The sequence below is a fragment of the Aspergillus viridinutans genome (assembly GCF_018404265.1).
Source record: "Aspergillus viridinutans IFM 47045 DNA, scaffold_2, whole genome shotgun sequence".
NCBI lineage: Eukaryota > Fungi > Ascomycota > Eurotiomycetes > Eurotiales > Aspergillaceae > Aspergillus > Aspergillus viridinutans.
This window is the reverse complement of record NW_025091218.1, coordinates 835,912-860,699: the sequence shown is the minus strand read 5'-3', so window position 1 is coordinate 860,699 and position 24,788 is coordinate 835,912. Positions and strand designations below refer to the sequence as shown.

At 49.3% G+C, this 24,788-nt stretch overlaps 7 protein-coding genes across 7 annotated transcripts; 3 read left to right on the top strand and 4 right to left on the bottom strand.

Annotated features, from left to right (window-relative positions):
- Positions 1-385: 385 nt before the first annotated feature.
- Aspvir_003905 (putative C6 transcription factor (NirA)) lies at positions 386-3,340 on the bottom strand (the record flags this gene model as incomplete). The annotated part of the gene is made up of 5 exons (XM_043267144.1): positions 386-1,547; positions 1,608-1,976; positions 2,031-2,982; positions 3,045-3,099; positions 3,167-3,340. The coding sequence occupies 5 exons, from the start codon at positions 3,338-3,340 to the stop codon at positions 386-388; spliced, it is 2,712 nt and encodes a 903-aa protein (XP_043123079.1).
- Positions 3,341-5,358: 2,018 nt separating this feature from the next.
- On the bottom strand, positions 5,359-6,234 carry Aspvir_003904 (uncharacterized protein; the record flags this gene model as incomplete). Its single annotated transcript, XM_043267143.1, has 3 exons — positions 5,359-5,412; positions 5,474-6,092; positions 6,149-6,234. The coding sequence occupies 3 exons, from the start codon at positions 6,232-6,234 to the stop codon at positions 5,359-5,361; spliced, it is 759 nt and encodes a 252-aa protein (XP_043123078.1).
- A 1,526-nt stretch (positions 6,235-7,760) lies between these two features.
- Aspvir_003903 (uncharacterized protein) lies at positions 7,761-9,254 on the top strand (the record flags this gene model as incomplete). The annotated part of the gene is made up of 1 exon (XM_043267142.1): positions 7,761-9,254. One exon carries the CDS (start codon positions 7,761-7,763, stop codon positions 9,252-9,254), a length of 1,494 nt encoding a protein of 497 aa, XP_043123077.1.
- Positions 9,255-10,298: 1,044 nt separating this feature from the next.
- Positions 10,299-13,681, bottom strand: Aspvir_003902 (DNA ligase (ATP) DNL4; the record flags this gene model as incomplete). Its single annotated transcript, XM_043267141.1, has 7 exons — positions 10,299-10,318; positions 10,373-10,811; positions 10,861-10,966; positions 11,020-11,152; positions 11,207-11,338; positions 11,399-13,512; positions 13,602-13,681. The coding sequence occupies 7 exons, from the start codon at positions 13,679-13,681 to the stop codon at positions 10,299-10,301; spliced, it is 3,024 nt and encodes a 1,007-aa protein (XP_043123076.1).
- A 335-nt stretch (positions 13,682-14,016) lies between these two features.
- On the bottom strand, positions 14,017-17,633 carry Aspvir_003901 (putative C2H2 transcription factor; the record flags this gene model as incomplete). The annotated part of the gene is made up of 6 exons (XM_043267140.1): positions 14,017-14,954; positions 15,006-15,150; positions 15,220-15,444; positions 15,549-17,175; positions 17,305-17,518; positions 17,603-17,633. The coding sequence occupies 6 exons, from the start codon at positions 17,631-17,633 to the stop codon at positions 14,017-14,019; spliced, it is 3,180 nt and encodes a 1,059-aa protein (XP_043123075.1).
- Positions 17,634-19,038: 1,405 nt separating this feature from the next.
- On the top strand, positions 19,039-20,583 carry irs4 (the record flags this gene model as incomplete). The annotated part of the gene is made up of 1 exon (XM_043267139.1): positions 19,039-20,583. One exon carries the CDS (start codon positions 19,039-19,041, stop codon positions 20,581-20,583), a length of 1,545 nt encoding a protein of 514 aa, XP_043123074.1.
- Positions 20,584-21,642: 1,059 nt separating this feature from the next.
- Aspvir_003899 (uncharacterized protein) lies at positions 21,643-24,510 on the top strand (the record flags this gene model as incomplete). The annotated part of the gene is made up of 10 exons (XM_043267138.1): positions 21,643-21,773; positions 21,910-21,955; positions 22,032-22,182; positions 22,232-22,442; positions 22,504-23,080; positions 23,137-23,175; positions 23,251-23,319; positions 23,412-23,671; positions 23,731-24,407; positions 24,467-24,510. The coding sequence occupies 10 exons, from the start codon at positions 21,643-21,645 to the stop codon at positions 24,508-24,510; spliced, it is 2,205 nt and encodes a 734-aa protein (XP_043123073.1).
- Positions 24,511-24,788: the final 278 nt, after the last annotated feature.

Here is a 24,788-nt window from a genome sequence, read left to right as displayed (position 1 = left end):
TCCCTTCTAAGAATTCTTTTTACATTCTTATATAGGCCGGCCCAATCAATGAATTCTTCTCTTTTTCTTCAGAACATTGTATCCTCTATACACTATAAAAATCTCATCGTAGTCCTGCTCATAAACATGGAAGGAATCAGAGTGTATTGTATGTTCAGTAAGCACCTAGGTATGAAGGCATGGTTGGCCGTGAGCGACACTCAACACCGAGCTTGCAAAAAACGGATAATAACATCATTATCATCTCCAAAGACATTGGAATAGACATCCTTTTTCATTAATGGTGCCAACAAGACTCAAAATGCCCAATCCCATCGTTAAGCATAAACTATATATCCCGGACCATGGCATAATACACTTCATAATACAAGATTCAACATGAATATCATCGCTGCAAATTGCCTGGAAGACGTATATTGTTATACCCAGACATGCTGGGGACTTGTTCCGACTCGGTCATATTAGGAGGCACGCCAACGGGGTACATGAAGGCCTGTGGCGCTCCGGACGTGCTGTCTGGTCCTGATGTCTGTCCAGCGTCAAGAACATTGCTGTCGTAGCGCATGTTTGAAGCCGGCCCGGTGAAGCCCGCGTTCAAACGCTGCTCCCAATTTTCCGCCCCCACGCTTAAGATTGCATTGGGATTGCGGGACCACCAGTCATGGCTCTCTTCCACTAAATTCTCTGATCCATCAAAACCAGCCAATGGAGAAGCCTCTGTAGCCGAAGCGGTGTTCTTGTCTGTGCTGATGGCACGCATTTGACCGTTGTACCAAGCGTCGTGCTGTGTTAGGGGAATAGCCTGCATTGGTCGGTAGCTTTGAGGGACAGGCCTAAGATATGTTGGTTCCGGCAGAGGCGCATCTGTTGGTGGAATCTGGGCGGTAAAAGAGCGATGGGCTGCTCGCATTGCGGATAAGGACGTTGGGAATGACAGTCCTGAACGATATTGTTGGTTGCCTTGGAATGAAGCTGAAGGTGTAAGGTTTTGAGGAGAATCTCCAGGCCGGGTTATTGATGCTCCTCCTGGGACTGGTGGTGAATAAGCAGGAGCCGACGACTGAAGCTGCGCCGAAACGGTCGGTGGAGATTCTTCGGACATCGAGGGAGATGCTGCTTGATCCCATGAGCCCCAAGATCCCCATTTCGCGTGCGTCCTCTCAAAGATGCTCGAAGCTTCAGTAGGCAACTCAATCTGCCACTTATTGGCAGATATGTCGAGAATGCGAAGCGTGCGCCGAGCACAGAGCCAGCTCTCACCCATCTCGTCTAAGTTGCGGAGGCCGTGAATTATGTCCCTTTGCGCATTCTTTTCAGGTAAATTGAGAAGATGGATAGTGCAAGCAGTATGTGCAATATAGACCGCGATATTAACTATTTGTTTGAACCCATATGTGCGCTTATACATCCGCAGCAATTTCGATATGGTGGCTGCAGCTTGTGTGCATAATTTGCGAGGAGAGACATGCTGAGGAAGGGGAGATGTGGACTTGGTGTATCTCAGGAAGGGGCGGTACAGGTGTATGAAAAGGAGTTGATAAAACATGCTATTTACGATCATCATTAGTGGCGGAGTCCCATTGTGGGCTGAGTGAGTGCTTGCTTACTGCATAACGAGGATCTGAGGAAGCTGCCCCTCTCGAGGTTCCAACTCCTTGGGTAAGCCTTTCTTCCAGGCTTCAAGTCTAGTATGTATCTCGCTGAGCTTTTTAAGCTCCGCTTGCTTTGCTGGCGGCTTATCTGTTGGGCTCGGGTCATAGAAGTAAACAAGCAAGTCGCCGCTGATCTCACTCAACTTGGCAAGCTGCAAAGCCACAGTCCTGATCCGCGAGGGTTGTGTGTTGTCCTGGGTCGGACCAGAGTCTGTGTATGGGGACCAGAGCTCTGCCTCCTCATTGGGCAAGATATCGATCTTCGGCACGCAAACCTGCGAGGTCAATAATTGAGGCTGGCGGCCAAGGTAGTTAGACCAGCACCTGTCTTCGTCAGAAATACATTTGAAAATGTGCGATTGAAAGGAGTTGACAAACTTATCAAAGAGGAAACAGCCCCAAAACGTGATGCGTCGCGCATCTAATTCTTCGTCGGCAAGCTTACGAGTCCCCAGACTGTTGGAATCCAAGTTCAGGCCTAGGTCGAAAGCCATACGGAAGCTCATGCCACTGTAAACCCAACCTTTGCCCTCGCGACCGCAACCAGCTTCTCTAACTGATAGGAGCGCCAATGCTTGGACGGTGCACAGCTTTGCGTTCTCATGCTCGTCATTCTCGAGGACCAACCTCTTGGCTTCTTTGAAAAAATGATCTCCCGCAGTCGCAGAATTGCTCGGATCCGCCCGAGCGCCTTTCCATGAGCTAAAATGACAACCCAGAGCAAGCATCGCATTGACAAGTAATGACGAGCAGTATTGGCTTGAAACACCACGGATGTAGTCGCGGTAGAAGAGATCTTTAGGAATAGTGGTGAAGAAGGGATAATGCCAGGTGAAGTACATCGTCATGAGGTGACTTATCAATTGCTCATCATCGGTGACTCTCGTCCACCGAGTGACAGAGTACTCATGGCTGCGGTCCAACGCCTTGTCCCTCAGAGTTGAGTCAAATTCATTGAGCTCTGACCCTGGCGGAAGAAAGATGAGGTTGGACGTGCCTCCAATATACTTACGGGAACCGTCCAACATAAGCTCACCCATCCTTCCTGCCAATGTAGATACAAATTGATCTTCATGCGTCGAGGACTCGTCTCCGCTGGGGAAGACCTCCCCAGATGGAGGCTCTCTGTCCCGGCTCATGATCGACTCAGCCACATCTTCCAAACTGTCACAAGAACGTATTTGCCGGACTAGGTCGAAAGCGTCTTCTTCATCGTAGTTCAACAGCGCCTGAATTAAAGTGTGTAAAGTCGAATTTTTCGTCCTAAGGGTGTCCGTGTCCTTTTTGTACACACCCTTGCGTCTGTGATCAGAGTTCGGGTCGTAGATACCTGGAGGACATGTTAGCACGAGTTTCCTTCCTTCTTTCCCTCCTTTTTAGGTCTCTCCATACAGGGTGTATGATAAACGGATGAGCATGCGGCACAGCTCGGCAGGTTCCCATCGCACTGGTAGAGAAGATATAGTAAGAATATGACAAACAAACAACGCTAAGGGAAAATTTCGGCTTATTACCTTCGACTTCCTCCTCCGACAAGCAATGCAGGCGGTGCTTACGCAGCGTCTCTTGGACGTCGGACCATTGGCAGGATCCAGGCTCTTAGCTTTTCCAGCCGATTTTCCTCGGGGTCCTCTACCAGAAGGTTCCGGGCTTAGTGATTGAGCATCCACCGCAGTATTCCCTTCCATGTTTGGCAAGTCCATCCAGGAACATTCAAAGGAATCGTCGAGTCAAAGCAGACCATGCTTATGTCTGGTGTTGATAATGTGTCCGCCGCTGAAGGGAGCCCGGTAGTTGCGTGAGCAAAGAATCGTCAAGATAATGGGCGTATCAATCAATATGCGCTTAAGGGATTGAGCGAACCTGAGATGGATGGAGAAGCATCAGTACATGCAATGTCAAGCAGGGCGGCAGCTTGAAGCAACCGGAGCCTGAGCTCCATGCGCTTCATTGAGATTGCAGACACAATCTTCGTGCCTATATCTGTCTGGATATACTCACAGACCCGGACCGCAGATAGAATTGAATGTACTCTATAAGCAGCGCGATAATCACACCATGGGGTTTCGACCCGCAGTGGAGGCGGGATCGTGGAGGATGGATCCAGACATCAAACTTCGGATCACTGCGTGAAACAGGGAAAAAAAAAAAAAAAAGATAAGAGCCTTTGAGATTGTGAGATTGATTGGACGGAAACCAGAGACGAGATAAAACCACCCTGGAGCGATAACCTCCCAGAGAAGCCCTACTTCTGGATCACTGTGAACGTCACTGCCGCCGCCGCCGCCGCTGCGAAGTGGGCGATAAGAGTCGCTGACTAAGGCTCTCCTGGCGCAGGTAGGTCAACGACAACTGGAACATCTGCCAATTTGAGGATGTTGAGCAAGCGGTTGGCGAATGCGAGGAGAATTCGCTAGTAGTTAAATACATTGCAATCACCTTGTTGAATAACAAGTTCGATAGTCGGCTGAAATAACCTCTTGTTGTTGATAGCAGTGAGATCCCTGAAAATGAGGATTTGGCGCTTCGACCAGATAGTCGAATTTGGCCAATCACGGCGAATGGGTTTCTGAAGCTACCTAGGTATGATCTGCCGAGATCTGAGGTTATAAACTAAACAATAATTAATGGATGAATGTGCACATCTCAAGCATCACACCAGTGGCACAATAGCTGTACCTCATAAGTCCCTGGCACGAGCGAAGTCTGTACTATCCACATCTGACCCTAGAATAAACAATCCAATCTAACTTCTATAGCTTTTTTTCAAGGGCATGTAGTACTCTCAAACATAAAGAACCCCTCTTCATCTATCACATCATCTTAACAATTCTCTTGAGAATATGAGGCTCCTTTTTAAGCGTTTGGAGTATCCGGTTGGAAAAGTGCCTTCGTACATGAGGATCCTTTCAGCTACCTCAGTACAGTACCTGCCTTACTGAGTGGACCATGATATGTTACCGTTAATGATGCGTTATTTCCCAGCCACAGAGTATCTAGGTATAGCTTTACTAACACGAAGCTGACTCTGATATGTAGAGGTTACCATACTTCTTCTAAGATAGTAAACTATTCAGATAATATGATAATAGTTACACATTGGCACCTACTCACCGCATCTTGGTAAGGCACCAGTTAGGTATCTCGTTAGGTACCCTTAGGAACAACCTACCTACCTCATTGGGAGCTGAAACTGAAAATTACCTCCGGTATTCCGAGACTACCTTACAATGGAGAAGAAATGCAAATACGTCCATATTTGGGTATGGATCTTGGTACCTTACCTTGTTAATTCCGGACTTCTGGAACGATGGCATGGCAGATTTACGATCAATTGAGATCGAATATAGACAGCATACTTCTGTACTTACATCTTAATTTCATCGAACTTCCCATAATCATGATCTTCATTCAGAATACTGAGTCCATCCCTTCCCTTTGGCGGCAAAGGGAGGCTCTTACGTACAATTCTGCATGCAAAGAGGACAGGGTGTCTGCGGCCGTGAAATCATCCAGCATAGTGTGGCGATGGGTGCACGCCGAGTTTAGAAAGGCTTGATACACCGTAACGACGGGAAGGGTGAGGCTTGAGACATTCCCATAAACTGAGATCAGCGATCCCAGACCAATCCGCGCCTGGTTTCGTGAGCGTCGTGACGGTCCAAAAAAGACCGCGAATGGTTTGGACGGCTTGTTGAAGAGCAATCTAGTAGTTCGAGCTAAACACCCAGTCTGACGCCATGACTGTAATGATTGCGATCTGCAGGTAGGGTCAGCAATCATCCTATTCCTACTATATGTATATGGATAACAAGTCTTACAAGAGACAAGTCTACTCCTGGTAGAACGGTCACATCCAGGACAGGTCGATAGCCCTTCTTCGAACCCGGCAACAAGGCCAATTTCTCATTGTGAGGTATACTTTCGCGAATCTCGGCGACCTTCCTGTCCCCATCCACGACATCGAATGAAGCTAGAGCGTTCCCATACTTTTCAACCTCTAAAGTGAGTATCTTTTCCTCCTCCTTTTTCGACTCAACGGCTGCTCTATTCTGGAAAGTAATCTTGAAGTCACCGACGGACCATCCTGCGCTGGCCGTGGCTATATTCGCATATTTGCTTCCTGGTAGCGTGACGGACCATGTATTCTTGAGCGACATCTTCCTATGCAGCTCGAACAGAGGCAGTCCAGAAGCATCCCAGAATTCGCGACAGGCACGAACACTGAATTTACGACCTGTCGCAGTGAACAAGGTCACCCCATTGCTATCCTCAATCTTATATGCTCTTGAAGACTGCCTGTCACCTTGCGGTCTCACAACCAAAAGTGTCCTTGAATCCGTGACATATTCGGTTCGTACGGCGATTGGACGGCCCGGAGCTTTTAATACTCTGCGGAAAGAGCTTTGCGAGGACGAGGAGGAGGAGTAGGAAGATGATCTAAACATTGCAACGTGTATTGGAGCTGGTTTGGTGAGCTGCGGGGAAGCGCTCACTTATACCCGACGGAGTATTCCGTCATAGCATCAGGGCTGGACTGGTCGGAGTCTGCGGGTAATCGTCGCAGCATGGATTCTTCCATGTCCCTTGCACAGCCCCGCGATCGAGCCTCAGCTTTGAGACGAGTCAGCTTAGGACTGGTGTAGAAAATATCTCACTTCATGATTCTTCGAGATTGTGATAACTTTAGTACCACAAAGGAGTCATTTATATGTTTCTCGCTTATGAGACGAAGGATCTGCAGTTTTGCGTCTTATTGGGTAATAATGAATCATGTGATCTAGGTACACTATGCCGAAGGTGTCATTGATACTAAGATGCATTATTCTCAGTTAAGCTAACGAGTACCAAGTTGCTTATAAGTATGCATGATTACTGTCTTTCACATGGCGGGCTCTCTTATCTTTCATATAGATTAGGTTGTAGGTCGACCTTTCAGCTTCAAGGTTGGGCAGGCAAGTATGATAAATTACCAATACACTGAGTCACTGACACCCCCTCTCCCCTCCTCTCTGTAATCTTCTTATCTTACTTGGTATTCTGACTAATAAAAAAAGTGGGTATCTTAATAATAACTGTAACAGTTGCAGCACACGACAGTTCAATTTATTCTAATAATACGCATTACACTTAGGCAACTGCTGGCAAGGTAAGGTAGTATTGAACTACTCCGTACGGAGTAGTATCATCATTTTGGATAAGGTAGAATCTTCTCTGACTTCTGTGGGGTTTCCAAAAACAGTATAAGGCAAGGCAAGCCGGTATTACCGATCGGTTACCAATCGACTGGTGAGACATGGAAGTCAGGCGGATGATAAACAAACAAATAGCCATATGTTTGGATTATAACTGCTGGTGGGAGACATATTACGATACCATACCATTGTTATTGTTCAACATGCTCGGATCCCCGGCAATTCCGCTGTTACCGCCCCAAATTCCCTTAGTAAGGGAGCCCTCAGTTGTTACCATACACAACTCTTTTCCTATTTTCATCAGTTTAGTGCGGATTGCAGTCTATTCCGAAAACAGATCCAGCCCAGGCCTAATAAGGCAAGGTGGTGTATTCCATTGAAATTACGGCCTAGGAAACGCAGCCACCCACTCTTCTTATCTTCACAAAACAAGCCAGAGAAGATCACCATTTCCTCGCCCCCATCTGACGTCTATTAGGGTATTATTATTATTGCACTCTTACGGTGGAGGAGTCCTTTTCCATCCTCTTCATCTTCCTTTTCTCGTTTCATCCCTCTACTCCATCTCTGTCTGGTTTGGACACTGTATACATTTTTAGTTGCATCTGTCCTACCTGTCAGGTTTACCTGTCGCGTGCCTGCATACGCATACTGCCGCTATCCCGCAACCGGTCTCCAGTTCCGCTTGCCTCAAATCTTTATCGCAAATCATCTGCCAACACACCGACACTACCCACACGTATATCACCGAATAATTATACTCCCTGGGGGGAGTCCCTGCAGCAATCCCATCTCTTCCTCCTTCTCGTCCTCCTTCACCATCCATGTATCTCGCTCAGACTCTCGATCAAAGTGCCTCGTCAGGGCTGGATCACCTTATCAACGAACTGTGCCTTGATAACAAACCATAAAGATGATGGTCCCCAGGGCTTTTATTTTCAGCTCTGTGTCTTCCCCAAAGCCATTCAGGCAAGATGAGAAGGACTTGCAGCCACCCTCCACCTCTACCTCCACCATGACCTTTCTCACGGCGCAGGACGTCGTCTCCGGCCTCGAGTTCCCCAGCGAGGCCAACTCTACGAGCCCAGTAGTGATCCCTCCGAAACGTGGGCCTCGTGTTACATCGACGCTTGAGAACAACACAGCGTATGGTTCAAAGACACTCCGAAATAAGACAATATCTCTCCGGTCATCTTCGCCCGCTTTGCGCGATCGTCATGTACCCACATCCATTGCGTCCATCCTAGAAGCCACCGCGATTCCAGTTCCCAGACGCAGCTGGGGTGTGCGAGAGTCACGGAGACTACCGCGCGGAGACCATGTGCAGGAGTTTAGCAGGTTGCTGATGGAAGGGGTCAAATCAAGAGATGATCATTTACTAGAAGGGACTGGTAACACTGCTCTTGACATTTTGCTTAGCCCTCCAGATGAGAGCGAAAAGTCGGTGGTCGGCAGCGATTACGAGCCTGAGACACCGTCATTCTCTGGACGATCTATGTCACTCGAATCGATGCCGTCCTTAGATCACGATCTGGATTCTCCATCTAGCCTTCCTGTGCCGCCTACCCCTGCAAGCCAGCGAAGCCCTTCAGAGAGAAGATACCGCCGCCCACCACATCCAGAAGATTGCGCTCTTGACCATCCCCTACTGGATAAGGATCTGTCGGAATCAGATTGGAGCCTGACTGATTCACAGCCCTTGTTTACTGATGCCACTCCTTCCAAATCCCCTGGCCATTCCCGGTCGTTCCCTCGATTAGGCTCCTCCTTCAAATCCAATCTGACAGCATCTTTACGAGCAATCAAGTCCGCTGCTCAGACTGTTTCGACCTTTGCTTCTCCATCGGTACAACCAGAGGATTTTCTCACGCGGTCTTTGTTCAATATTACTCCGGAGATGACGGATGACCGACGGCCTCCGCCCATGAACGAGCCGCCATCACCCGCCCTAAGGCGGTATCTGAACCCGATTCAGGTTTCACCCTCCGAGATGTATGCTTACCAAGACTATCCACATGAAGCCCTGGATTCTCGGAACTGCCCAGTGTCGATCCAAATGCAGACATATCACCGTTCACGAGGCAGTGGAGGTCGCAAGGGCAGGTTTCATCTCGCCGGCTCCGCAAGCCGAGATCAACAATTCCTGCCATTCGATCCAGAGCATCCGGCCTTCTCACGGCCCCGAGAACCGCGGGAGAACAGTGATTTTCTGCGCATGGTGGTTCTCGAAATGAACATGAGACGTAGCGGAAAGCTCCGTGACGACATCCCGACCCGTGCGCGGATCTGGTTACCGCCACGGAAAAGCATCCAGCATCGGTTCATATTCTACGACTTTGATGAGCACGACCACGAAGAAGACACCGAGCATGCAATCCCTCCACGATGGATCGGAATTTCTGCCTGATACATGCGTCTATCTCCTTCTACCTTTGCTTACCCAACTGTTGACCCCCCTACCTTCTTTCTTTTTTCTTCTTTCCCCGCATCTCAGTATCTATTTGGGTTCATCCCAGTTTTCAATTTCCCACATTCTGTACATATTCAGAGGCTTTCTTTGGTTGGAGCATAGACAGCACGGCGTTTGGCTGGACTGGAGTCATCATATACAGTGGTTTGAACAATCACTTGTCATCACATGTCTCATATGGGCAGAAGGACCGTTTCCCTTTCTAGCCTGGTACATATAGCGAAGCGAAATGAAATTTTCTTTCTTGTTTTACGGAGTATGAAACACACCTTAGCCCATGTTGGATTCCTCAAGTAACTTGGAATTATGAACGGAAGCAAACTCAGCGAGGCAGCCGGGTAAGAAAGTGTGAAAAAAGTAGCGACATGTGAAAGCAAGGGATCTGGTATCACTATCACATACCATCAGCGTCTCCTCTCCTTGCTGCACTAATAATCTTGGTAGACACTGCTTTACAAAGCACCGAATATACATTCCTGGATCAAGTAACTATTAATGCCTTAATCAGTATATGGCCTGACTGCGTAGCCTGAGCAACATCCATGGAGTCGTCTAGTATCAATTGTCTGGTTGCCCACTCGCACGGAGTACTATATGCAAGCCTTATCTCTATCCAATCGTATCCAGCAGTTTACTTGGAAGTTTATACGACGGTGCAGGGATCGACTATCTACCCCGTACTACGTAGGCAATAGTAAAGAAAGAATTAGATATTTCGTACAGTGCTAAGATATCGTTTCTTGATAGCGTGTGGGGAAGCAATGACTATCCCGCCCAAATCAACACGGAGCATGGGGTATCTTCTTTGGGCACCAGTGCAGCTGCTAGACTACTAATGAGCCTGTGTGTGTGCTTCGTCACTGTATGTCGTTATGAGTCATGGACTAGGCTAATTTTTATTGCAGGGCGAAGCCTAGGATTCAAGACCCGGACCTATGTGTCGGTTCATCCTGGCCTGAATGTTTAAGCGATGCCAGATATTCATCGTTTGGGCTGGAATCCTGCGCAACTAAATTAGATGCTAGTCATCAGGAAAGTTACATTGTATGACTTACTCTCCTCATCCAATAGCGTTCGGTGCTTCCAGCTCTCTTCTACCCAGTCAACAGTGACTATATGTGGTACCTTCTTCCCAGGCTTTCTGGACCACTTTCCTCGTAGCGAAGATATTTCTGTTGGCGAGCTTTCTGGATCAACAACCACATGGGTGATTGAGGGATTGCTTGAGGTCTTGGCTATATTCGCGCCTGCAAACCTCGCTACATTGATAGCAAAACGCAAGCGGATGTGAATATCCGACGGAATCATACTTTCAGACTCCGACACCTCCTCATTCTTATGTGGGAAGAGTATCGTAAGACTCTTGAAAAGCCACCCGCATGGCATTTCATGTCCAGAATGGACACTTTCTTGAATACGTTCAATGACCTTCGTGACGGACTCGGGACACTGGGAAATCTCGAAACGATGCTTCTTCGTCATTTGTTTCAGAACCTTAACGAGATCAGCAATCGTTCAATGAAACATTATGCGGAAAACGTACATCACTGAGCTCCTCACTCGTGGTGTTACGAGCGTAACTATCGCCAAATTGGTCCCCATTGGATGCCACTTCGTCGTGCCTGCCCGGCGTGGCGAAGAACATGTGCCTAGAGCAAGTTGAGCATAGATCCGTCTAGTCGCGGTAGGTGTTCGAACATACCTAGGCTCAAAAGGGAGGAGAAAGTCAGGTAGCCCTGCGTCAATCTCATTCTGCTTCACACAATCAAAAATCCAGGACGGCCGGATGATATCCAAATCGCCTCTCTTCTGTAACGAGGCAGCTTTTACTGTTCCTAGCATGCAGGTCAGCTAAAAGAGACCTCATTATTAGGCTAGGAAAGCATTACTTCTGTCCGCCACACAGATTGTATGAGGAGCTGCATTGTTAGTTTGGAAGAACGTGCCACCGTTAGCTTTGACAAGCTGCTCTAGTTCAGGCTTTGTTTTCTTGACGGGCGCACTCGAATCTGTCAGAATATCTGCCTCGCGTGGTTAGTACACTATCAATGGACAGGCCGGGTGCGAGATGCAAAGCTTACAAAAGTTCAATCCGTCAAATATATGCCCAGATGGACCAGCATACTTGACATCTTCGTCCATGTCGTATCCAGCAACCGTGAGAGGCTTCTTCGTTGTCCTCTTGACACGTTTCCTACGGAAATTGTCCACACTCAATTCCTTCTCCCGGTGCTCCTGCTCAACGTTCGACTTGAGATCTAGGAATTCCTGAACAGAAAGAGCACTTTTCCAATCTTTGTCCATGCGCAGCCTTTTGAAACGTGGAAACCGCAAAGTCAGTCCAATCCGAAACTGGTCACTAGCTGATACGGAGGCTGCTTTGACACAAATGACGACTGAGTCTTCCGGCTTGATCCACATGTCCGGTCGCTCATATTGAGCATCTCGACCTGCCAATTCGATATACGCCGTTGGAGATTTCTTTGGGTTCCACTCCACCCATTTACCATCAGTGTGATGACGAATATTTGCATAATCAGCGGCGTTAAAGCCACCTCCAACTTTGCAGAAGGAATAGCACTTTGACGCGCTCGCACCTTGAGAGGCATGAGCATCGTCAACTCTTAGGCCGCAGAGAAAACTTGAAAGATTGCCGCCTCGACGACCGGAGCCATAGTAACCACCGATGATGATGAGATCTAGAGACTCTCCGAACTCGGTCATGTACTCAGGCTTCACCTTCATCCAGTCATCGTGCCTCTCGTTCAGACGGTACGGCGACCTGGGGTTCTTGAGCACCAAACCCTCGGAAGCTTCAGCAACCACCTTTCTGAGCGCAGCTTCGACTTCATCTTTAGTCGTAGCTTCTTCGTAGGGATGTATTTCGAATCTGCGATGGACAGGCCGGACAGCCTTCTGCAAAGCATTGCGACGATCACGAAGCGTGTAGCCAGTTAAGTCTCGCCCATTGAGGTACAGTATGTCAAAGACGCGCAGCAGCGGCCGAGCGCCGGTCGTAGAGAACGGATTCCTCTGTTCGGACAATGCAGCAGTCTTGAGTGTGCCGAAAGGTGCGGGAGCGTCTTGCTCGGGGTCCCATGTGATCATTTCACCGTCCAGGATCAGACTCTGGACCCCATCTGCAAAAGCATCCTTGAGATGCCTCGTCAAGGACCCATTCTCATCATGAATACCATTGCCATATAAATAGGTATATTCTTTCGCTTTCCTTGACCAGAAACGGAATCGTCTACCGCCATGTACTGAATCGTCAGACTCCATATGAAGCTGCATGCGCTCGCCATCCAGCTTCTCCTCTATCCAGAAGACAGGATCCTCCTCCGTCGGTCTCATTCGACCGACCATGCGGTCCAGCGAATGCATTTGGAACTGAGCCAGCTGCGGCTGGAAGCATTGCATCAGGCTGATTCCTCTGTCCTCAGCGTCCAGCCGAATATTCGGATCGTGCAACTCCCAGCAGACACGCCGGAGACTGCTCGAAATACTGTACAAATTCTCCGCATCCGGATGCCAGACATCAAAGAAGGTCCGCTCTGTCGCTCCCACCTTCATCTGCCGGAGGATGATACGAATCAACCACATGAGTTCCTCGGGATTCATGCGCCGGTAAAACTCCGCAAGGATCGGCAGCTGCTGGTCCTCCTTGGACGCCGCCGATAACTTGTCCAGCTTCTCGTTAACCTCCTCAATCAACATGTCTCCCACCTCAGTCCGCATTGGTCGCTTCGAGATGACATCGAAACATCGGCCCGCAAAGTCGCCCGCCATCCTGGACGTAGCTGCTTGCCCAGGCAGCTTCCAGTTCAGCAGGTTGAAGCCATCCTCGGAATTCTTGTCGATTTTCATAATCTTGATAAGCATTTTGCCGATAGCCTTCTCCTTGATTCCGTACATGGCCCGGTCCCGATCCTTGTCCGGAAGGATTAGTCGAAAGGCGGGGTATATATCATCGCCCACTTCTTTCCTCCACCGCGAGATAAAACGCTCGATCACATCGCGTCGTCTCTCCAGCGGGTTGAGATTCGCCGCTGATTGCCCATGGGGACCGACTTTCCTGCGAGCTGCAGCCGCTCCGGCTGGTTTCTTTTTGATTTCGCTCAGAGGGTTGAAGAGGGTCTGGAAAAGCTCGTGAAAAGGTAGCGTTGGGGAATGGTTACGCGGGCGATGGGGATATCTATAGCATCGAGTACCATAATGTCAATGACTTTGTCTCTCAACACTGAGTAGGTTTTATAGATGAAAGCAGCGTGCGGGTAGCCTCACTTTTCGTCAATGTCAGACTCCTCATCTCCGAGAGGAACATTTGGATGCTCCTCATCAGGAATGATCTCGTCAGAGTCCATGGTGTATCAAAATTCATTCGCAAGTCAGGAGTAAAATATATTCGGAGTGAACCCCCAGTCCACCATACATGTCGACAACTAATATATGGCGAGCCAAGGAGCGTGTTGATCCATGAAGATTAGGCTACAACGGTCCCCGATAAGATAGCGACACATGTGACATTACATCACCTGCGTTTACGCCCCAGAATGGTGGCATAATTCAGATATTATCGTATTCTGACAAAACCTACAGTCACCAGACATTATATACATCATTCGACATGTTTAAAATATGGCTAACTCCCAATCGTCCGTCAGATCGAGATGTTAGCTTCGTCATGTATATCACAATATCAGTTTCTAGGAGCCTGTGGCTGCGAGGACAGCTCCGCGAGCTTCGTAAGGATGGCAATAAATCTCTTGCTAATTCCCCATGAAGTAAGCCCGGCAAGCGTCTCGCAGCCAACCTTCAAAATGCGCTCAGGACCATGGGGAGCACATATGTCCCCGACACCTGTGACGTTTCCTCTCATAACATGACCCTCACGGACAAAGAGCTGGACTAGCTCGTCGTCACATGGCCGGTCCAGGTGGATAAATGTTGGTTCGCGGACTGGATGATGTCGCGGTCCATATCTTGAGGTGGGATCTTCGGCTATTTGGGCATGACATGAGCCATACGCCCATAAAGTGAGTATTGAAAGATATACAGCGACCGGCTCGTGAAACGCATTCGTCGAATAACGTCTTACGTGCCACAAAGTTGTGCCTGCATGTATGATCGCAAGACGAGCTTTGTACTGGTCGTGTTTGATCCAACGTAATATGTAATGCCACTCAAGGGCTTGTTGATTATCGCTCCAGCGAATCTTGCCCATTGCTAATGAGGTCGCCAAAGAACGAATTTCGCGGAACGGGGCGAGGAGGACAATTCGGGCAGCATGGAGGTGTAGCACGGTAGGATGCTCAAGTCCTGCTGCTTTGGCGATCGTGCTGTTCGCCGTCCAATGCAAAATATCCAAGCAATCACACGCGCTGTTGCGCCATTTCGAGTACGAAGGGATGCCTGGCAGCCAGACAGACCCCGACGGGATAGCGGTATCACGGGACTGCTTCTTTGCGGTCGGATTCCAGAAAGATAAGGGACGCCGAAAATAGTCACCAACCTCCCACATTCGATGATAGAGGGCGTGAATGAGTAAGACGTGGCTGAATTCTCCGATCTCTGGGACGAGCTTCTTCTCGATATAGATTGTGAGCACTGCGTCGTAAAGAGAGATATCTCGCAAACCTAGAACCGATGTCTTAGTTGAGAATTTTCGCTTGCCCCGTCCGAACTTACCGGAAGCTCTCTCAAGAACATCCCGCCAGGCTTCGGCCGAGTGAGCATTCCAGAGATTCTCATGAGATGGTAATGGACACTGCCCGTCGTCCAACGACAGCAAAGGCCGGTTATCAAAGCAGTACGCAAGGGAACAATCAAGAAGCTAGCGCTTGAATGTCAGATCGAGATATGACGGAGGATAGTCCACGGTAAGTCTTTCAAAGGAGCATACCCATATCAGATACCCGGTCCGTCTTCGTATTTCATCTTCAACCCAGTCATGCCACTTTTGTCCTAGCGGAAGATCACCATACTGACCCGTCGGCTTGCTTGCGGTGCAGAGCAATCTCTCCTGAATGGTGAAATTGACAAGGTCGCCGAAGGAATTGAGTGTGGACACTTTACTTTGCTCATTACCGCTACTGTGTAGCAATCCGATGCAGCTGAGAGTCATGGCCTGAATCAGCCACAGCGGTGTTTGTCCTAAACGACATTTCTCTTTCTGGACCGCCATACTCGGTCAGCGATGAGTAGTCCGCAAGCGAAAATGGAATGTCTTACCTCAATATTGATAGCCCGCCGAAGGATTTCATCAAACGCCGTAATGCATTCATCAAGGGGGGTGAGACCAGAGAAACGACAGCCGACTGCTGATATAGCCAGTGTCACAAGCCAATGACAGCTGTTTGGGTTGAATGTATGGGAATGGAATAAGGGATACACGGGCTGAAATGAGTCGAAGTAAAGATATACAAAGCTTGAAAGAGCATCCGAGCTGGGAAAGTTACCAGTCTCGAATTTGGGATAGAGAGGGTTGTCCGTGCGGCATAACTGAAGGAACGAGTGGTAGATTTTATCATAGGTCGGAGCTTCGATCCGACGATTAAAGGCCGCTTCCTCACCCGGATGGAAGTCTGTCCTGACCTCCTGAATCAGTGGAAACGAGAATTGATGTAGCGTATCATGCTGACGCATTGGTGACAGGAACTCAATAGGTTCCGCAGATGACATTGACCACGAAGTTCTGTTCCGTCGGTACTTTGGCAGTCGAGCTCCAGCGCCGTCCACGTAGAAATCTCCCGACCGCTTGGTGGCGTTTGAGGGCTCCGAATGCAATGAACCTTCCCCAATGCTGCGGGAAAATCGGCCGGGACTCTCCGCATCTGTGCCCACAGACATGTGCCCGGAAGGGCTGTGTGAGTGATTTTCCCGCACAGAGGGACTCATTTGCCGCAAAGTGGTGACAGGGGGTAGCCATGCTGTTCGACTCACCGGCTCGTCCAGGATACCCAGCTGTTCCGAGAGCGGAGGAATCCTCGAGAGAGATTGATCACTCGTTGTATCGGGGAACATATCATTAGGCAACCAATTCAAGGTAGAAAGCATTGATTGATCTAAAAATGGCGGGTCAAACCCGAGCTGAATTTGCTGGCCTCCCACTCCCGCCAATTCCAGATTGAGATTGGATGTGGCTGCCCCTGGTGACTGGATGGCTCTCGACCGATGGTCAAGTTGCGAGGCCGATTCTTGGGGAAATGTCTGAGTGCCAGCTGCTGGCAATTGTGGATACAAATGCTGCGAGCTCAATCCAGCATATTCAGGCAACTCAGGCAACGATACGCGTGTGTCGTGCGTAGAACCACCAGCATCTGACAAGCGCATTCGAGAGTTCAAATCACCCGTCTCGTTTGCCGGCGGACCATTCTGATGCTCTGATGATTCTCCACGAGGAGGCCCGTGCGGTTTCTCTGCAGGCATATCCTTCGACGATGTATCCAGGCGATGTGAGCCGGTGAGATCTAGCTGAAATTCGGTAATCTGAAATCTCGGAGGCTCATTTCTTGATTGCTCTCTGATATCCGCTCCGTGGACATCAACACCTGCTGCTGAAGGAGAAGGGGACTCATGCTGAGTAGCCTGTCCATAAATCGGACTGTTTCCATCAGAAGACAGGTTCTGGGCCGCTTCCTTCCGCGTTTTGGCTTTGGAGCGTCGTTCCGTTGGATACTGGCATTCTAGAGACCTGTTCTCACACCGCACGCATGGGGAACCACCACTGCATCTTACTCTGGCTACTGCGCATTTGTAACAGGCTCTGAAGGTCTTGACCGTAATGCGATGCATCCGATCCTTTCCTCCTTCGGGTCCCAAGGTATGATGACTTAGTTCATGACGATGGAGTGTATCACTTGCGACGGCAGTCAGTTTTGGAATACCATTATTATTCGACCTGGTGAACACTCTGATACCGAGGTCGCAACTGCCATAGGGGTGCCACGAGAAGGGACGAGGGAAAACAGAGAAGAAGATGACATACGTTCTTGAGAAATGACGTCCACACTGCGCACATTCGAAAGGTTTCTCCTTAGTGTGGCTTCGAAAATGACGCTTCAGATGCTCGGGTCTTCGAAAAGTACTATGGCAAATCGAGCACTTGGTTTGACCAGGGGCGGAGCCAAGCCGAAGTTGACGAGCATGATTGATGCTTGTATCGTCTGCTCCCGTTTCGGCCTCATGGCGGTTCGCAAGTTCTACCATGTCTTGGGTTAATCCTTGACCGGTTTACCACCTATTTGGCCTCTCTGTCGCATGTATAACAAAGAACAAGTACGTACCTTGGCCAGCGTCGCTCGTTTCTGGGGTCATTGCGCCTCATGGACGATTTATTAAGTTGAAGATCAGCAGAATTTGGCATTGCAGCTGCGCGCATGGAGATCAAAGGGTCCTTGAAGAAAAGGAATAAGCTTCACGGAAGTTCTGAAAGCGCCAACATTTTCATGATCATTGTAAGTGGTGAGCAAGAGCTCTTTGGATTCAAGAGCTGTTATTGATGGTGGTGGAGCAAAAAAGGGAAATTGCGGAGGCAGACTGCCCTCAGACAGTCAGCTTGAGGAGGCGGGAGTAGCTTAGCTTCGAAAGGCGAAAGGATTGTAGCAGCTGAGTGAGGCAAAAAGCTAGAGAGCGGGGAAGCGTTCAGGAGAAACTGACTCAAGACCAGGAGACAAGAGAAGAGAAATGCGAACCGTGATTCCTTCGTCCCATACGAACCCCAGGTCGAATTCCCCGCACTTTCAGTTAGTCTCTCGGTTAATTAACCGGATGAATTCTGGGAAGGCTAAAAGAGAAAAAAGAAGACTTTAAACCCCCAAGCTTAATAAAAAGGCGCATTTCAGTCTGAGGGTCATTGGAATCCGAGAGAGTACTGGAAACGTCACTTACCTAGGTGTATGCCGAAGGTTAAACAAGCATGCGCGTTACAATTGCTGTGTATGGGGAGAGCATCATCATCATGTGTTATGGAGAAGTTCTCCGGAGAAATTACTGGGTACGGGCTGTCAAGTGGGTAAGGTAATTTTGCCTATTATTTCACGCGATGCTGTGAACCAACATCCCTTTCTGGAGGCATTCTATATTAGAACCTAAAATGATATCATTAGTCAACACATTGGCACAATCACCTGGAAAAATAGCAGAGGTAAACTGCTGTTGTAGAGAGATAGTTCTTGACATTGATTAGACGTACCAACGACCATTTTCTGTGCCGAGGCTGAAGCGAAGGTCACACTTGGAGTACTCCCCACAGAGCATGGCCAAATTCACGTACATCGCTTTTCCAATTCCAGAAGCAGTACTCTTCTACTTCATGGCTGGAGTGGCATTTCGAAAAGTCAGTTCGGTTGACACTGGATGAGTTCTGCCAGGCGTGGCGGAGTCTGACGCACGGGCTCTGTAGAACTCTCAGGTCCGCACTCGGCTACCTCGATCAACAAATGTAAATATATTTCCATCTGACGCCATGATTTATTGATTTGGCCCCTACAACTTGTTCAATTCGAGATGAACACTATAGTAGGTATCTTTTCGGAGCCCAGTCAATGGAGAACAGGAACCTTTTAGGCCATTATCCCTAGAAGGCAAGGCGACGCAGGTCTTGTGCATGGAGAGTCCGACTATCCATTCGGGCCGTGGTCATGTCAGCGAAACTGTGACAGCTCCGCAAGAAGCTACTGCTGCTTTCAATGCAAGCTCTCCTCAGGCTGCTTCGCAGAGAATGGACAACAAATCCAGGGGAACCGCTGATGCAAAACATCATGCTACCGATACGGATCGTCCACCAGATGACAGATCCGCAGGACTCCCCGAACCTGGGTCCGTCAAAAGCAAAATTGGACTGTTTACCGCACAGAGTACGCAAAAAGCATCGGAGGGGGAGCGTGATAAATCTGCGACTTCCAGGCCGCGGCCTCCCCAGCTGGCTGCTGCACAACTCGCTACGCAGAAACCGCCGGTGCCCTTGAACAAACCTGTAACCTTGGGAAGAATGAATTCAACGCCAGAACTGAAGCAGACAGAGCCTCAGGGAAGCGACGACAGAGCAGGCCCTGATCTTCCAATGTCGAAGCCTGTTCGCAACATGACGGCAGGCGCCGATACAGTTGAAAATTTTCTCCAAAACAACAGGGAACTACTGGTCAGAAACCCACCAATTCCTCATCGAAAGCCTGCAACGCAGCCAGCTACTTCACCTAGTACCCCGGATATCGCTCCAGTGTCTGTTACAAAACCCCGTCCTACTCCACCTCTGCCTCGGAAAGGAGGTGCAAAACCGGTCTCGAAAAGCCCTAGTCCCAATGAACAGAAGATTCATGGACATCAGAGCCACGAACCGCTTTCAAATTCCGACGTGGATCTTACAGGTGCTGATGAGGCGAGACCTAAGCTCCCCCCACGGCCAGACGCTTCATTCGTGACACACATTTCCCCCAGTGATCCTCGCGTTCTGCTGGAAGCGCACGAACATCACAAGCGTCCTTTGACTCCTAGCTCTCCATTGTTGACCAGATCTTCACAGAACAACGGTAGTAGCCCTGACCTCATCGATCACTCCTCTGGTATAGACGAGGAAGGACTGTCGGATGCGATAGTTGCATCATCACTGGCCTCAAGGAAAGCACCATCCGCAAAAAAAGTTCCTCCACCCCCTCCACCACAACGGCAACTCAGGACCCATTCGCTCCGGCACCCAAACACATCCAACAGCAGCTCTCCACGCAGCTCCAGTCCCACGCCAAGCTTGCGGTACACTCTCCGGCCGCCGACTAAGGCTGGTGAAGAGGAATCCGACCATCATAAGCGCAGAAAGCACATTATACCCAGACACCCACACAAACATCACGAGGGCGATCGAAAACGATGGCAAACCGAGGTAGCCGAGAAGGAGAGGAAGAGGTACGAGGGCGTTTGGGCTGCAAACAAGGGACTGCTGATACCTATCAGCGATTCGAAGGAACGATCTTCGCATGAGGAAACGTCCAGCGAAGGTTATCCTCCAAGTGCATCTGAGATGGTCCTGAACATTATTGTTCGCGACATATGGTCCCGAAGCCGCTTGCCGTCGAGCATTCTGGAGCAGATCTGGAATCTTGTTGATCGGCAGAAGATTGGACTATTAACGAGAGAAGAGTTTGTCGTTGGCATGTGGTTGATAGACCAACAACTCAAAGGCCACAAGCTTCCAATGAAGGTGCCGGACAGTGTCTGGGACAGCGTGAGAGGCGTACCCGGCGTCAGAATACCCAAGGTGCCTCCCCGATAACGCAAAAGATCCATACACCCACGCATCGGCGCCAAACACCGCAATACTAGAGACAATGGCCAAGATTGCTGGGCTCTCCGCTAGCTTCATGTATATGCTCGAGCAGCTCCGGAAACTCGGGTGTCGAATCTAGCATAGAACCAAGTATTTGGAATATGTCACCTCTGCATCCACACCGGGGCCCAATTAAAAGCGGACTATCCATAGCACCATGTAGAAATCATGGTGTGATGTTGTGACCAAGGCTATTAGTTATAACGGTCTTGCCGCATAGTGATAGGTCATTAAAAACACGTATATAGCAGGCGTATCTAGACTTGTAACAGCTACCACTTTCAGCCGAACAGTGCGGATCTGCGTCACCCTCATTGAGATATTGGGAAGCACAAATGCACATGAGTGTTAGATCCCCGCAGCAAGAGCGATTGAGATCTTTTCTGTAAATAATATCTGCCGCGTTGCAAGGTTCGTAGAAAGCCTTGGGGGATTAAAAAACAACCGTCACGTGACTATTATACTCCTGATGCTCTAATCGGAAAGTAAACAATTGTTGCTTGACGGCCTTCCCATCATGGCAAAATCCATCACTTACCACCGCTTCTTGTTTATCACAACCACCTTTGGGGATAGAGAACCTGATGCGTCTCTTCCTTATCCAGAGCACCCTATCATCTTTTATCTCACGAGTTAATGCGAGGTAAATCCTACGCCCCATTTACATTTCCCTTTTCGTGGACCAAAGCAAATCCCGAACCGTGGGAGTTCGGGATTTGGATCGTTGGCTATGGATGATTAAGCCACGGCGCGACGCCCCAGCTTTTAGCAGTAACTATATCAGACCACATCTCTGGGAACCCGATTAACCAGCACCAGAGGGAGAAAAGTTCCGTGATCGTACGGCCCCTGTGCCCAGTAGTTATGCGCGAAGGTAACCCTTTCGAGGCGGTGGGTGTGATATAGACCGCTTTCATAAAGCCCGCACGAGACTACGACCAAACCCCGTTGAATGAAAGGGCCTCGAACCACGAAATTGAATGATTTGATTGACCGGGATTCGAGATGGTGCTGGAGAACCTCCCACACCCTGTTAATACCGGAATCGCCCCAGTTACACAATCCAAGACTTCGCGGCCCACTGTGGTTCGGAAGAAGTTTGCCAAACCGCCAGTGAAAGTAGCCTGTCTGACATGGTAAGCCGTCATGATCCTTCTTCGTGTTTACTGATCCGTGTGGCCCTCGCGGTAATTTCTTCGACTACTTGGGTTTCTCTACTTCTTCTCTTTCTGTCGCTGGTTGTTGCCTTTGATACTGACTCTGATGCGACAGTCGTGCATCGAGGACGCGCTGCGATGGTCAAGAACCATGCTCCAACGTATGTTTACTTACACTATACTGACTCTCCTATGTTTGTCTCTATATATACTGAGACAAGGTCTTTCACTTGAAAGTGTCTTAGCAAAAAGAAGAAATGCTCGTACCTGCCTAGTAGAAGAGGCGGTCCAAGGAAGAAGAAAAAGAGCTCGTCTCCGTCGGATTCAATAACCCGGCATGATGATATGCAAAACTCTACCCTCACGCCAGCCTCTGGCTTTGATGACTGTACAGTGAACGACCCTTCTCTGTAATTGCAGCACTAACTTTCATGCAGCCTCGGCGATGTTTGGGCAGATTGATGTACTCTCCTTGCCAGGAGCTGGGCTGAGGGCGTTAGATTTCTCATCGGATGTGAATACCATGTTTGCTGATCTCTTCAATTCGAACAATGGCACCAACACCCAGGGTCAGATGGGGCCGACACCTTCGCCTTCAAACATACCATCGCAGCCTCTGGTCAGGACGTATGGCAGCGAACACGATATGTAAGGCTTCACTTTGACCGGTGGCAGCCAGAAGGCTTGGTGAACGCTGATTCGAATATAGATTGAATGCATACTACGACTTCATTCACCATTATTTTCCCATACTTCCACCACGAGTCGCTCCGCGCTGTCCAGACAGGCCAATCAATTCCGCTGGTCACTATTCGTCGTCTCCTTCTGGAGAGCCTTTACTAGCATACAAACCACAATCTCCCCTCAGTCTTGCAATCTCCGCTATATTGGCCCTGGTGCCGCATCCCGACGATCCTGAGCCGTTGTCTCCGGTTGCTGTGCTGCGACGTAGAACTTATGCCCATACCTTTGCGCAACTAGCTAATGCTGGTGTTGAGGAAGATTGCGAATTACAAGCTTCTTCGACAGATCCGTCCCAAGCATTATCGAACAATCGACCCAGGATCAACCGGGAGCCCTTTCATCCACGGACACCCGTGGAACTCGAAAGCCTTCTTGCATTGCTGATCCTCTGCGTGTATGAATATACGCAGCGAGGAAATCTGCTCAAAATGAGGTATCGGGCCGGCCAAGCCTTAGCGATCGCGCTGGACATGTCTCTTCAGTCGCTCGGGGAGGAGCATGATGAGTGCGCAGAGGCTCGGAGGAGGGCCTGGTGGATGACGGTACGGTCGTTGATTAGGTATCATCGCGGCGCGTCCACTAATTATCTGCTGTCTAGTACTATTGCGTGCTTCAGGGATCGATTGTCAGCACAACGGTAAGCCAATGTCGATTTGAAACCGGTTCGCGAGACTCTTTGAGTTTGAAAAGTAGCTAACCTTGGGATCTACAGCCGCTCTCCATAATTGCCAGCGACCCTCAATTTGTTACACCTTATCCTCGTTTCTCTGCAGATCCAGAGGCAAGTCTTCCACTCCGCCTTCAACGCTTCCAGGATGACGTTCAAGCATACCACACCACAACCAAATAGCACCATTCTGACCAGTTTTTCAGGGATGGGCTGTTTTGATGCAAGCCCAGCAAGTGCTGGTCTCCGCAACTCAATTCGTCATCGACTTGAAGAAATGCATGTCGACCGGCGCTAACATGACTTACATATATGAAAGAATGCAGCAACTCGACGCCTGGGCTAGCTCCGCAATAGCACAATCAAATCTCCTTCCAATGGTCCCACAATCTATGGGCTGTGGTGACGAAGTGGAGTATACAACCGCCCATAGTATACGCGCTATCGCGCGAATCAAGCTTTCTAGGTAAGCTGTCTTTGGTGAAGCTCGAAAACGTATTCACAAAGGTACTGATACGGAGCTAGTGCACAAATCAAGGTACACCGATTCAGGGCGTTCTCGGATATTCCACTCTTCATCAAGAAGCATTGCGACCTGACCGCAGCTAATTCCAACAACATGATTACGGGCGATTCGGCGTCCAAGGCGTCCAAGGAACAGGACAGTATGGCGAACATCTCGTGTTGCTGCAGCAATCTGGACTCCTTCCGGCCGCCGCCGTCTACATCGAGCGATTGCACAGCTTCCGCCTCTTCCTCCGGCTCTGCCACCTCCGATTATCACTCCATGGTACCATTCTCATTTACCAGCGGCTTCCCATACAGCAGCCAGCACTCCGCCAAGGTCTGCTTGAAAGCGTCTCTTACGATCTCACGCATGTTCCCGAGCCTACCCCTGCCACAGCCGCTCTACGCGTCGAGTGGCAGTAACACGCCCAACCAGGCTCTGCCCTCATCCCCACAGAAGCGGCTACCGCGAACAATGCCATCGTTCGCATGCTGTCTGATGCAAGGAAGCTACGCCTTGTTGATGATATTCTACAAAGCGACAGTGGAGAAACAAATGTCGCCAGATTACGTGAATGAATCCACAAACAGTGCCTCCGATCGACTGATCGAGGAGATCCGTCAAGGCTTGGAGCGTGTCATTGAAACCGTTAAAAATTATGCGATTGCTTTTGAGGCGTTGGATGGCATGCGAGGTAGGCAGCCGCTTCAACGATGTCCCGAAGACAGAATCTGACTGACCCTCGTTTCACAGACGAAATCGAAGGTGCATATCACACGGCGTTTCCTCCGGTATAATTTCTCCTAGGTAGCTGCTATTATGTCTCTCAGCGGCTTCATTATTCCCTTTTTTTTTTTTTTTTTTTTTTTTCCCCTTTCCCCTGTGTCTCAGATCACGATACAATATTCCTTTAGAATTAGTGCAGCCCTGGTGGTCTGAGAACTGGACATTGTTATCTTCTCTCCCTTCAACTCATTTTGGTCAAAGTATACGTGCTGGCCTCGTTCCTCCCTACCACTCACAATGATACACGATCACCTCCCGACATCTCTCATCTTCTAATTAGTGATATTCT